We start from the raw sequence: 14,304 nt of genomic DNA on the forward strand, positions 1-14,304 counted from the left end.
TGAAGAGAATTCAACTTTTAATCTTATTGAAGATCCCTTGTATTTGACAGATTGTTTCTCTCCTTCTGCTTCAAGATTTTCATTTTATCTTTGGCTATCCACATCTTGTTTATGTCTCATATGGGTCTTTTTGAGTTTTTCCAACTCGAAGTTTGTTGAGCATCATGGATGTTTTATTCATGTCTTTTGTCAGTTTTGAGAAATTTCAACCATTATTTATTCAAATATTCTTTCTGCTTCTTTATCTTTCTCCCTCACTTCTGGGACTCCCATAATGTGTATATTGGTCCATTTGATGGTGTCTCTTAGGTTTTGTTTACTTACTTCATTCTTTTTAAATTTCTGCTCCTCGCACTTAATAATTTCAACTGTCATGTTTCAAGTTTCATCATTTGTTCTTCTACCTGTTCAGATCTGTTGTTGAATTCTTCTAGTGAATTTTTAATTTCAGTTATTTTACTTTTCAATTCTGGTATTTCTGTTCAGTTCCTTTTTACAATTTTTCTTTTTTGATATTCCCATTTTTTCATACATTTATTTTCTTATATTCTTTATATTCTTTAGCTCTTTGTCTATGTTTTTCTTTGAACATATTTAAGACAGTACTTGTTAGTCTTTGTCTAGTAAGTCTGATGTCTGGGTATCCTCAGGAACAGTTTGTCAATTTTATTTGTTACTTTAAGTGAGCCATGCATTCCTGTTTCTTTTTATGCCTTGTGTTTTTGTTGTTGTTGTTTTTCAAAACTTTTAATTATAAGGTGGTAACTGGAAATCAGATTCTCCCCCTTCCCCATATTTAGCTGTTTTCTGTTGTTGTTACTTTATTTGATGATGGCTATAGTAGTCCATTTTTTTAGGTGTTTTAACCAAGCTATTTGTGCAAAGACTGTATTCTTTGCCATATGTGATCACTGAAGTCTGTGTGGATCTTGTTCAGCTAATATTTTGACAGGAATTTCCTTGAGTGCCAGCAGTTAAAAGTAAACAACAGAAAAAAAAAAAAAAAAAAAAAAAAAGTAAACAACAGTAGCAATCAAAAAAACCCACATATCTCTCCCAGTCTGTGAACATTGGCTCTGTGCTGAAGCACTCCTTCAACACTTAGCCAAACTGGCACTTAGCCTATGTATCAGTCTGGTGTGTAAGCTTTGGGTCTTCTCCATATTTTCCTAGTCATGTGTCTTGCCCTGGACGTATATGGGCCTTTCTAAGCTGCCCCCATATATATTGGTGCTTTTGAATGTCCTAATTTCCCAAAGAATCTTCTCCAGGTTTTGCTCCAGACTTAAGCAGTCTAGTATATGTCTCCACCCATAATTTCTTGTCCCCGGCATCTCTGGTTTATTAGTTTGCTTTGCAAAAATTTTTAACAAATGCCCACCCATTTTCCAGCCTGCATTTTGAATTGGGTGAAACAGAGATGAGCACCTTGTATCTGTCCTTCAGATAATAGGTTAAAATAGACATACACAATAATTTTTGAATAAGTTTTGCTTAGCTCACTCTGTAACTAGGGGCGAGGGTTTCACACAAGGAACACATGCTGCTGCTACCTTCAGACCGCCTTTACTTTAGGACTGTTGCTGGGGAGAAGGGTGCAGTAAGGGCAAGTAAAAATGGCACAAAGATTTCCTATCATTTTCAAGATGCCTTTTTCTTGGTTCAGTATTTGCTTCATTGCTGTAAATGTTTGACTCTTTCCCAGAGTTCTGACAACATTGATTCTGACAGTTTCTGTTTGTGTTGCTACATTTCTGTGAAGGAATGAAAGCTCAGAACTGCTGCCTCCTCCATATCCCTGATGTCCTCTGTCATTTTTAATATATTGATTCCAACATATCTCTGGGTGTCCCTGTGTGCCAGAAGATCAAAGCATAAAGAAACTTAAGGATATTTTAATTATAAAATAAGTATAAAGAAAAAAGACAGTTTTTTGTTGAGCCAGGCCTGAGAGATGCATACATCATTTTATCCATATTCCATTGGCTAGAAATTAGGCACATGGCCCTACAGACTTGTGTGGGGTTAGAAAATGTTAACAAGTGGTATTCCCAGGAAGAAAAGTGAATGAGTTTAGTGAACAACCAGCCAACTTCTTCCACAACAAACAAATAACTAATATCCCTTGTTAAGTAGAGTTGTGTCTTTGACAAAGAGCTATGATATAACAGGCAGGAGCCTTGTTCCTAGGTTAGAATGCCAGAGCTGGAAGAATATTTAGAGACCATTTATTTTAATATCCTCAGGTGTTGGAGACTCTGATGCTTGGAAATGGAGAGGGGCTAACCAGAGTCACACTGAGTCAACACCAGACCTGAGACAATATTTAGCTGGATCACTCATCTCTCCTCTATGCCATCTTTATTCAAATATGTTTGAGCATTTCCAAGAGTAAGATTAAATCTTAAAAGATTGTATATTTCTAGAAATTTATGCACTTTTTCTAGTTTGTCCAGTTTGTTGGCATATAATTGTTCATAGTATTCTCATGATTATTTGTATTTCTGTGATAATGTCTGTGACTTGCACAGCAAAGCACATTGACAAAACAAAAAGGCAACTTACTGAATAAGAGAATATATTTGCAAATGAAATATCCACTAAGAGGTTAATATCCAAAATATACAAATAACTCATAACAGTCAACATCAAAAAAAACATAAACAACAAAATTAAAAATGGGCAGAGGACCAAAATAGACATTTTTCCAAAGAAGACATATAGATGGCCAACAGACACATGAAAATATTTTCAACATCACTAATCATCAGGGAAATACAAATCAAAATCACAATGAGGAATCACTTCACACCTGTCAGAATGGTTATCATCAAAAAGACGAGAAATAACAAATGTTGGAGAGGATGTGGAGAAAAGGGAACCCTCATGCACTGTTGGTAGGAATATAAATTCGTACAACCATTATGGAAAACAATATAAAGGTTCCTCAAAAAATTAAAAATATAACTACCACTTGATTCAGCAATTCCACTCTTGGGTATTTATCTGAAGAAAATGAAAACACGAATTCAAAAAGTTATATGCATCCCAGTGTTCATTGAAGCATTATTTATAATAGCCAAGATGTAGAAGCAACCTAAGTGTCCATCAACAGATGAATGGATAAAGGAGATGTGGTATATTATATATATATATATATATATATATATATATATATATATATATATATACAATGAAATATTACTCAGTCATAAACAATAATGAAATCTTGTCATTTACAACAACATGGATGCATCTAGATGGTATTATGCTAAGTGAAATAAGTCAGAGGGAAACACAAATACAGTATGTCTTCACTTATATGTGGAATCTAAAAATACAAAACAAACAAATAAATGTAACAAAACAGAGACAATCACAGATGTAGAGACCAAACTAGTAGTTGCCAGAGAGGAGAAGGGTGGAGTAATAGGTGAAATCAGACAGAGAAAAACAAATACTGTATGTTTTCACTTATATGTGGAATCTGAAAAACAAATATAACCAAACAGAAACAGGCTCACAGATAGAGAACAAACTAGTTGTTGGCAGAGGTGAGGAGGGTAGGGATAAGGGCAAAATATTGGATTGGCCAAAAAGTTCGTTCAGGTTTTTCCTAACATCCTGCAGAAAAACCCGAACAAACTTTTTGGACAGCCCAATAGGTGAAGGGAATTAAGAGGTACAAACTACCAGTTATAAAATGAATACATCACAGAGATGCAATGTACATCACAGGGATTACAGTCAATAATATAATAACTTCGTATGATGTGTAATCTATAAAAATATTGAATCACTGTGTGTACTCCTGAAACTAATATAATGTTGTGAATCAAATATAGTTCAGTAAAATGTAAGAAATAAATTTTTCATCACAACCCAACACATACATACATATTTCATCTGTATAAGTTCTATAAAACAATACTAAGATAGATAGTGATTAGCATTCATTGTCAAATATTTCCAGTTCCCCAGCTCTGGCACATTATAGAATTATACTTTCTTTTACTTTTATAGTTATTAATGATCAGGTGATGTGTGTGGTGAAGGACGTGAACAAAATGAAATGAGTTATTTCTGGGGGAAGATTTTAAGAGCCAGTGCACAGATCACAATATCCTCTTTTCTCTGATGCTCCAATCATGGTAGCACAAAGATGAAGCCTCCGCCACTCTGGGTAATCCAGTAAGTAAAATGTAAAACAGAGCCCCCAGGAAATCTCTGGTAAGCAAAATAGTGTGAGTGAGAAATAAATTTTTGTTAAGACACTGAGGTTTGGAGTTTACTTTTTTACCATAGCATAACCTAACCTATGCTGGCTGTAAATTGATGTTGTGACTCAGTAATGGGTTGCAACTTGAAGTTTGTAAAATGCTACTCCATACAATGTCCACTTGTCCCATAACTAATCCTCTCTCCAAGTTTCTGTAGAGTAATGTTAGTGACTCCCATTTCACTGAAGGATTGTGGTTATGGAGAAGGTGGAGATGCATACTGCACAGCCTGCCCTCCCCGCAGATACAAAAGCAGCTGGGGCCACCATAGATGTCAGACTTGCATCACCTGTGCTGTCATCAATCGTATCCAGAAGGAGAACTGTACAGCTACCTCTAATGCCGTCTGTGGGGACTGTCTGCCCAGGTGAGCCTGCTATATAAGGCCAAGCTCTTCTGGGCATTCTCTAGCCCTTGGAGGCCTCCCTTATCCTTACCTCTCAGGGCCTAGTTGAAGTATTCTAACATATCATGATGAGTTTAAGCTCCCATGAGGGAAAAGCAGTATTTTTTCAAGATCCCCCTATAAAGTACTTAGCACACAATCAATTACAGATGAGTACTAAACAGCTGTTTTATCATGCTGGCTTGCTTAGCTTAGGCCCAAGTTTCAAGGTAAATCTCACTGTAGACCTAGAAGAGATTAGGAAGCAGTTGGTGTCAAAGCAGTGTTTCCTTCTCTTGTGAGACTAGTTCCCCTTTTGGTTATAGTGTTTGGTGAATGGGGGAAGAGGTGGAGCGTCTGGGACTCTGAGTCAGAATCAGACATAGAGGTAGAGAACTCACGAGGGGTCAGAGTGAGTGATGGCTTCCTGGAGGACAAGACTCTTAGAAGCTGCCTATGGTTCAAGCAGGACCAATCCAAGTACATTGCTTGTTTGATCACCTTGCCATTTCTTATTGCTCTGACTACAGGTTCTACCAAAAGACACGTATTGGAGGCCTGCAGGATCAAGAGTGTATCCCGTGCACGAAGCAGACCCCCACCTCTGAGGTTCAGTGTGTGTATCCAGTTCTCTTCTCCCCTTTCTTCCCCAATCCATTGGGTGACAGCAAGACAGCATAGTAAAGACTTCCCCTACCCCCTCATACTCCTTCCTATAGGGTAGATTGGCAAGGAAATTGGTTAGATTTGAGTAATAGTTTTGCAATATGTTATCTGTGTAACCTTCTATAAATCATTGAATCTCATTGAACCTCATTTCCCTCACCTGAAAAAAATGTAAATCATGAAAATCATTGTGCTTCATACCTTATGGGATGCTGCCTAGTTCTAATGAAAGAAGAGGTTAGAAAGCGTTTTGTAAATTATAACATTTGTACACTTGTGGATTATTTATTTGAAGTTCATAGGAGTCCCTAATGCTTAGAACTAGTAAAAGGCTGAATGAAGTACTAGGATCTAGTCTGTGCCCATATCACTATCCATTTATCTATCATTTTTGTCTATCTACCAAATATATGACTACTCACTTGTTTTTTTTAATTTATTGATATATTTTTAAAACATGAAGTATTTCAAATATGTAGAAATATTTTAAATGCAGAAAAATATAAAAATAAAAATGCTCAGTTACACAGCATCAATAATTAATAAATCTTAAAATTTTGCGTATTTGCTTCAGATTTTTTTTAATGAAGATTCCACAGGTTTAATGGAATTTGTGTTTTGATCCTTTCTGAGTTCCATTCTCTCCTTACCTCCCCAGAGGCAACCACTATCATGAAATTGTGTGTATCTTGTTGGTAGGCTATGCTACTGTAACAAACCCCCAAATCTCAGTGATTTCATGCAATAAAAGTTTTATTTTTCATATGCAAAGATCTTACTCTATCTTGTAACTATACCATCAAACCATGTGGCTTCCAGGTTGATGAGACAGGGTAAGAGATAGAGGAGACATATTGGCTTTTAACTACTTCAGTCTGCAAGTGACACACATTACTTCCACTCATAGTCCATTGGCCAGAAGTACTCTTATGGCCTTACTACAAAGGTGTATGGGAAATGCAGAGAAGCATGTGGATAACTGGTGAGCACTATGACTCTGCCATACTCTCCACCCATGTTTTGATACTTGTATTCTTTTTTGATATATATATATATTCATAAGCAATATAATCTATATGCAATTTTTATATTTTATAATGTTTTATATAAATGATATCAAGTTATATACTCTCTTTCTCCAATTTGCTTTTCCTCTCTGGATTATTTATATTGATCCATACAGGTCTTTTATTTTAAATGCTATATAATAATATTACATCATAGAATTATATAATGATTTATTTATATTGTGCCCTACTGATGAACATTTTAGTTTGTTTCTATTTGTCTAGGTTATATAACTTAATGTGACATGGAAAGACCTCAGGATATGTGCATCTTCAAATAACTATACTAATTTATACCATACCAGCAGTATATGCTAGTTCCTCCACTTTGTTCTTTATACATTTCCCTGCTCTACAAAGAAGTAGAACCAGTTTAGCAGCCTTAGTTGAAGAAGAACCTGGGGAAAGGGTGCTGGCCTGAGGAAGTCCAGGCCCAGTGTCAGGGTGACTATTGACTACCTACAGTGACTGACCTCCCCCACTTTCTTGTCTCACAGGTGCCTTCCAGTTGAGCTTAGTGGAGGCAGATGTACCCACAGTATCCCCTCAGGAGGTCACACTTGTTGCACTGGTGAGCAGTCTGCTCATGGTGTTTACCCTGGCCTTCCTGGGGCTCTTCTTCCTCTACTGCAAGCAGTTCTTCAACAGAAATTGCCAGCGTGGTAAGGGTAGCTGCTTCACGTATTACATGAATCAGGAACAAGTTTCTAACTAGCAGAAGAGAGGAATTTCCTGGGGTTGAGAGTTAATGGACCTTCCCTACAGTGCTGAAATATCTGGGGGTGGCAATAGAATGCACAGGACTTCAGAGATGATTGAGGCTGACCCTATGAGTTTATAGGACTTGGTTCATTAAGTTGTGGTGATTCATAAAGGGCTACAACATTATGGGAAAACCCTTGGGAAAGGCATCTGAAGTCCTAGTCCCATGCACCTCTAAATCACTGTGTAACTTTAGACAAGTCGTCTAGCTTCTTTGGGCCTCTTTCTCCTTAATCTTTAAAATGAGAGATGGAGTTGATTTCTAAGTTCTTTTCCAATTAGTTATATCTACTAATAGGTATAGATTCTGGAGCATGTCAGGAAAGGAGGAAGGCTGGCTGGAATGAGACATGACTATAATAAAAGTGGGTGAGGTCTCAGGTAATGGTTATCAGTATAGTAATATACCAAATGTGGGTAACAGAGAGCCCAGTATCCAGAGGAATTGGCAAACTTAGACATTTTTCCTCAGACAATAATGATAACCAGAGGTCTGGCCCAGCCCATAGGAGATAGCCATGTGAAATTTTAGATGGAAGGTCATATTTAAAATCAGGAGTAACATCATGATCTATTTTCAGCACAAGTCCAGCCATTAGCCAAGAATATGAGACAGGACTTCCAGGTCACTGAGGGCAGATATAGGGGAGGTGGGATGGTGGCTGGCCAAGACCAGAGAAGGGTTTAGATCTTTAGTCAAGAGTACTGAGGTTCAGTGCAGCTTCAGTGCCACGAAGGGAGCTGAGAGCTAGGCAGAAACACCAAAATAGGAACCCAGGCTAGTAAGTGGAGTTGATTTAGTAAGGAAAGAGGAGGATACATTCTACTAGATACACAGGTGCTAAGGACTCCTCCTCAGCCCACTGGATATTTGGCCCAAAGCAACACAACTTTTTTCAACCTCTCTGTTTGTGTGGAATGATCCTGCTTATATAGGGCTACCTTGGTCACTTTGGATCTAGGGTCTGCCAGATGATCTTCAAAAAGCCTAGAAGATATGTTTGGCTCTACCTCTCACTTAAGTGGAGGTGAATCTAGAATTTCAGGGGATGCAGGGCACAAGGGCAACACTGTTATCTCTTTATGACACTTCTCAAACTCTAATTCTCTCTCCTCTACTCCCTGGTGTCTCCTGGAACATTGTGGCTCAGGGTGGATCATCCTGTCTCTGACTTTGGAGGCCAGTTTCTCAGATAAGAGTTGTTGCCCAGTCCCTGGGCATGGGCATGAAACATGGGCAATGAAGCATTTGGGCCCCAGGGCCCGGAAAGAAGAAGATGAGGCAACATCTGAGAGCTGCCTGTCTCCCTCCTCCTGCCTCAGGAGAAGAGAAATGGGTAACGCTTCTCTGCTCCTCCTCTGTCCTCAAGATAATAATGCAGTACCCTCTTCTGGGGATACGAGGGCAGGCAGCTCCCTCAGGGTCTCCACAGGGGAAATAAGATTAGACATTTTCTCATTTATCAGGAGGTGTTTGACAAGAGTCACTGACTTACATGCATACTAGGGTTGTATAAGGGAGATTAGTATGTGAATTGGATCCAATATAAGATTCATTAGAGAGGAGTAGAGACTGTGGCAAACTGAATAGTTCATCCCCTGTCTAAAGAGGAATCTACTACTCAGCTTCAGCTGTTTGTTACCATGTAGGAATATTCAATGTTTCAAGATCTTCTGAATTTTCAAGAGAAGCCAAAACTCTGGATTTTTATATGAAATAGTTTTAAGTTATGGCAATGAGTTATAATTAAAAACTACCACAATGCAGGGGTCAAACAAACACACATCCCATAGGCTCTCAGTTTGTAACCTGATGTTGAATCAGAATTATGCATGAAAGGTGTTTTAATTTTCTATCACTGCTAGAACAAATTACGACAAATTTAATGGCTTAAAACAACACCCATTTATTATCTCACCATTGCCATAGATCAGAAGCTTTGTAAGCTTGGCTGGATCTCGACTCAGAGTCTCACTAGGCTGTAATCAAGGTGTTGCCAAGGCTGCATTCCTTTCTGGAAGCTCAAGAGGTGAATCCATTTCCTTGATCATTCAGAAAGGTGGAAGAATTCAGTTCCTTGCAGTTATAAGGTTGAGGTTCCATTTCCTTGCTGACTGTCTGCTGAGGACCATTCCCAGTCTCTAGACACCACTCACTCTTTGACTTATGACCCATTTCCATTTTCAAAACTAGCAATGGTGGTCAAGTCCTTTTCCTTTCACATATCTGATACTCTCCCTGACTCTTCTGCCTCCCTCTTCTCCTTTTAAGGACACATGTGATTACATTGGGCCCACCTGGGTAATTCAGGATAATCTACCTATTTTAAGGTCTATAATCTTAATTCTACCTGCAAAGTGCCTTTTGCCATATAGCACAACATATACACAGGCATAACACCAGGGAATAAATATCATATCTGGTGTGCGGGTTGTTAAAATCCTGCTTCCCACAAAGGATTTCTCTTTCTCTGGAGAAAATGACAATTTTCCCTGATCCACCACCAGGTAGCCTCAATCTGATACCCCAATGTAAATATGTTTCTCAACTGTGTCACCTCAGCCTGGTGCTAGGTGCTTTGGTCCCCAGGGATGGGAGGGGGAGCACTAGTTCCCAGATCTTTCCTGACTTTGTGCTCAGGACCAGGTGCCCCGCTGAGAGAAGCCCCTACCTTTGGGTCACCCAGTGGCTTTCTGCTTCAAGTTTCAGGAGGTTCGCTGCAGTTTGAGGCTGATGAGGCAGCAGAGGAGGAAACTCTCTTCTCCATGCCACCTGGCCAGGAGACCAGTCCTGAGTCCCCACTGAGTGAAAGCATCTTTGAGACCCAGGCACTTAACCCCATCCTGGATGATGACTGCAGCTCGACTCGTGGCTTCCCAACACAGGAGTCTTTTACCTTGGCCTCCTGTGCCTCAGAGAGCCACTCCCACTGGGTCCACACTCCCATCGAATGCACAGAGCTGGACCTGCGAAAGTTTTCCAGCTCTGCTTCCTATACTGGATCTGAGACCTTGAGGGGGAACACAGCTGAAAGCTCTGGAGACAGACTGGAGCTCACTGCACCCTTTGAAGTACCCAGCCTTTAACTCTACTGAGGTGAGCTGGAAAGGTAGGGTAGAAAGACCAGAAATTGGGGACCACCCCCAAAAGGAATTATCCCTTGGAGTACTGTTGTTCAGTCAGGCTAGTGTCAGAGGAACAGCAAGCTAGGAACACTGGTGGATGGAGGGACAGTTGTGATAATGTTAATCTTTTGAGCCAGTCAGTCATACTTCATATATCTGGGCCTACAGTTGTCAAGGAATTGGCCAGGTTGACATGACACCAGTTTTTCTATCCTGACCTTTTGCAATCTCTCTCAGGGCCCCACTGTCTAATAGTTATATTCAGTTATCTCCCATCATGTATTCAAGCACCAAGGTACAGTGGGAAAATATACAAACCTTGGCATCTGGAAGCATTATATTTCAAATCTACCTCCATTCCTTAATATCTGTGTGAAGCTTGTGTAAATCCCTTCACCTCTCTGAGTCTCAGGTCCTTAATCTGTGAAAAGTAGAAAATACTATTCACCTTATATTGTGAGAGTTGAATGAGAAATGCATGTGCAAGTGCCTTTTACAGTGTCTAATGCATTAGAGGTGTTTAAACCATGTTAGTTTGTCTTTCCCTCCCTTGCCCCCAGTCACAATTTATATTGGGTTGGCCAAAAAGTTTGTTCGGGTTTTTCCATAACGTCTTATGGAAAAACCCAAATGAACTTTTTGGCCAACCCAATACATTCTTACATATACACTACACTCATCTGGTCTTCATAACATACCTTTGTGGTAAGCAGGTCAGGGTTTGTTAGCTTCACTTTATAGAGGCAGGAACTGAGACACAGAGTGGGAAAGTTATTTGCTTAAAGTCACAGAACATTTCAGTGGCAGAACTGGGTTAGAGCCCAGGTTTTGGAGCTCCAAGTAAGTAACAAGGGGCAGTATGAAGCTTGAGGGTGGATTCCTATTTTTCAACTAACCAATTACTTTCACCACCCATTTCCATATTTCTCCAGCTATTATATTGTCCAGGTCCCCCAATGACTCCCCCTCCCTATATCTTACCTAAGAAAATATAAACAATATGTAGGCGAAAGCCAAGACTCCTATTAAACAAGTCAGCCTAGATACCTTCAAGGTCATCGAGGCCAACCTCCCTTCCAACTCCTCCAATCCATGCTTGAGTCCCTTTTATAATATCCCCACTAAGTGTCTGTGTCATCCTTGCTCACATACTTACAGTATCAGAGAGCACACTACTGCCCAACATGTATTGCAGCTATGACTGGTGGATTTGAGCTCAATGTAAAGAAAAACTTTCTGTCTTCTTATAGTAACCACCCTTGGGCCCTACTCTGCTCCTTGGGCCACACAGACCTCATCTGCTTCCTGTGTCTTGTGATAGCCCTGAAGAAGTCTAAAGATAGCATCTCCTCTCTGGAAAGTACCACTTTGGATTCCTTTAAAGTATGGGGTGCTTAAAACTGAACACAGTTTCATGAGGAATTGTCTCACCAACATAGAGTAGGGTAGAACTGTCATCATGTCCACCCCACACAGGTGATGTTTTTCTGCTATTTTATCCTAACCACTGGCCTAAACCATTTTTTGAGGGATGGGAAGAGGAAGGAGCTAGTGAGATTGCCCCATAGGTTTCTAACTTGCTCTGCTCCCTCCCTAGGTCTCTTGGGCTCCTGGCAGCCCAGTCGTTCTCCCTGGACTACCCTGCCTTGTTCCTATACCACAACAGAAGCAGGGGCATAGGATGTGGTATTCACAACAGCCTGCACTCTACAGATGGGGCACATCCTATCCCATCCCACCAAAGGATTGATTCTTCATCATTTTCCCAAGACTGACCAGCAGCATTTTTTGCTTTTCTATCCTAGATAGCCTGGAGAGCCAGATTCCCCAGTCATGGGACTACAAAACATGTTCCTAGCTCAGCTTGATTATAGAGAGGAGGGGAGGGGATGGCAATGAATGGGGTAGAGTTTTACTGCCTGCATCTTTGGTCAGGTGAACCTGAAGGAGAAGCCCCTCAGTACCCTATTGATACATCTACCTAGCACTTTAGGGACAAAATCAAACTCTTCCTCCTTTCGCTCCTCCACACTGCCCCCCCTCCCCAGTACACACACACACACACACACACACACCTACACACATCTTAGGAGAGGCCTGAAACTTTGATTCCCCACACTTCTCTTAGACTTCTGTGGCTGTAACAATAATGGAGCTAACCCCTTTGCCCCCTGGGGTCTTCCTCTCCACTTATAGGTTTCTTACCTTCTTTAGTGGGAATCCAACTCAGTATATTTTTGCCTTTTAAAATGGTACTTCCTAAAGTTCCTTTTATCTTATTTCTCTTCTTTTATTGCCTCTTTTGTCCCTTCCTGGTACCTTGTCTTCTTAAGCCCAAGGCTGAGCCTCTAGATCCCCAGGGCCAAACTCAGAGCTCAGAGCTTTCATCTTTGGGGTGGCCATGAAATCCCTGAGATCTAGGTGGGGACACTTAGGAGCTAAGGCTTTCAGTGAAGCCTGCCCTAGGGCTGCTCAGGGACCATTGGTGCTTTCTTGGTTTAGAGAAAAACCAATCAATTGCTGAACCCTCACCACCAGTTTCACATGCTCCTCAGAATAAAGTGGAACTTCTCTCTCCATGGCTGATGCCACAGGGCAGATGAGAACATTAAGGCTCAGATGTGGGCACCATGGATTGTTTTTAAGTCTCCCTTATGTCCATAATGGGCTACTTGGGCTGATACCCACTCCCTCACTGTGGGTCAGATTTTGAAAGAAAAATTGCCCAGATGAGTAGAGCAACTATCTCCTTTGTTTGGGAGCAACCTATATACTCCAGAATGTTGGATGTGACTTAATTTGTGAAAACCAAGACTGTATCTTCAGGTGGGAATGCTGGAATTTACTACGTATATGTGCTGCACTTTATATTTTGCAGTGTGTATTCACAGCAATCATCTCATTGGATCTTTATACACACCCTGAGGTGGGCAGGGCAAGGATTAACATCCCCAGGTTGCAGAGGATGAAACAGAGGCTCAGAAATGGAAGGTGACTGCACTCAGTAATGTATGGGGTAATTATCAAGGCTAGGGTCCTCTCCAATATCTTGAAATCTTCATTTTCTAGAAGACAGTGTTTTAAAGTAGTAGATTTTCTGGCATATCTGTTCCAGAAAACAATCTTTTTGGAAGCAAAAGGGGTGGAGAAACAAATAAGGCCCTTATGCCTGAATGTGAATGAGGTAATATCCTTGCCTACAATATCAAACCTATTCTCTCCCTCTCCCATCAGCTCCCCTACTCCCACCCTGTAGCCAGCCTGGATGTATATTCTCTGCCAGATCTGACCCCAGTGGAAAGGTAAGAGACTTTCCATTCAGCACTGTCTCTCAAGAGATCAAAAAGTGAGAAGAGCTGCAAAGTCAGACAAAATTCTTTTTATCTGTCTATCTTACCTCCTTTTGCCTCTGGGGGTAAGAAAGAAGGTATAAAGGTTGGAGCCAGTAGGACTATCCATCCTACTTGTCCTCCCTCCTATATTCTTCTATTTAATTTAAGAGTCTCTGATCTTAGTTTGGGCAATGACTTAAGACTTTAACTTTAGAGATGGGAGGGGGGTAAATATCCCATCTTTAAAAGCCTCTCCCAGGTAGATTGCAGATATTTGAGCAAATCTGTCAATTATAACACTTTAGTGTTTTACAGTCTAAAAAAGTTCATTCATACATGCCTAATTTAAAGATGAGGAACCTAAGTCCTAGACAGGAGTAGTAACTTACCCAAAGCAATTCATATTTTGGAAAGGTGGCGTGCTCCACACTCCCACCCCCAGGCTGAAGTGTGGATTCCATGGCTGAGAAGAGAGACAGGGAAGGGCAGTTAGAGCAGAAACTGCTCTTGGCTATGGCAGAAGGACAGGCAGAGGTGTTGGAGGGCACTAGTTATTTCTATCCACTAGACACTGCCTAAATAACCCTTAAAGTATCATTAAGGAACATAGGGAAGAGAGAGGAGATTGAATAAGGCAATTCATCTCCACCACCAGAGAAAAACAGCTGGCCCCATAGTCTAAGTGC

At 40.4% G+C, this 14,304-nt stretch overlaps 1 protein-coding gene across 1 annotated transcript in view; it reads left to right on the forward strand.

Moving 5' to 3' along the window:
- EDA2R (ectodysplasin A2 receptor) overlaps window positions 1–11,985 on the forward strand; it is a 147,799-nt gene extending 135,814 nt beyond the window's left edge. Inside the window, exons 3-6 of the mRNA XM_067023477.1 lie at window positions 4,469–4,647; window positions 6,896–7,060; window positions 9,865–10,257; window positions 11,537–11,985. Coding sequence (XP_066879578.1) covers window positions 4,469–4,647; window positions 6,896–7,060; window positions 9,865–10,247 — 727 coding nt within the window. The 3' untranslated portion in view covers window positions 10,248–10,257; window positions 11,537–11,985. The remainder of the gene's footprint in view (window positions 1–4,468; window positions 4,648–6,895; window positions 7,061–9,864; window positions 10,258–11,536) is intronic.
- Window positions 11,986–14,304: the final 2,319 nt, after the last annotated feature.

The sequence above is a fragment of the Kogia breviceps genome, chromosome X (assembly GCF_026419965.1).
Source record: "Kogia breviceps isolate mKogBre1 chromosome X, mKogBre1 haplotype 1, whole genome shotgun sequence".
Lineage (NCBI taxonomy): Eukaryota > Metazoa > Chordata > Mammalia > Artiodactyla > Physeteridae > Kogia > Kogia breviceps.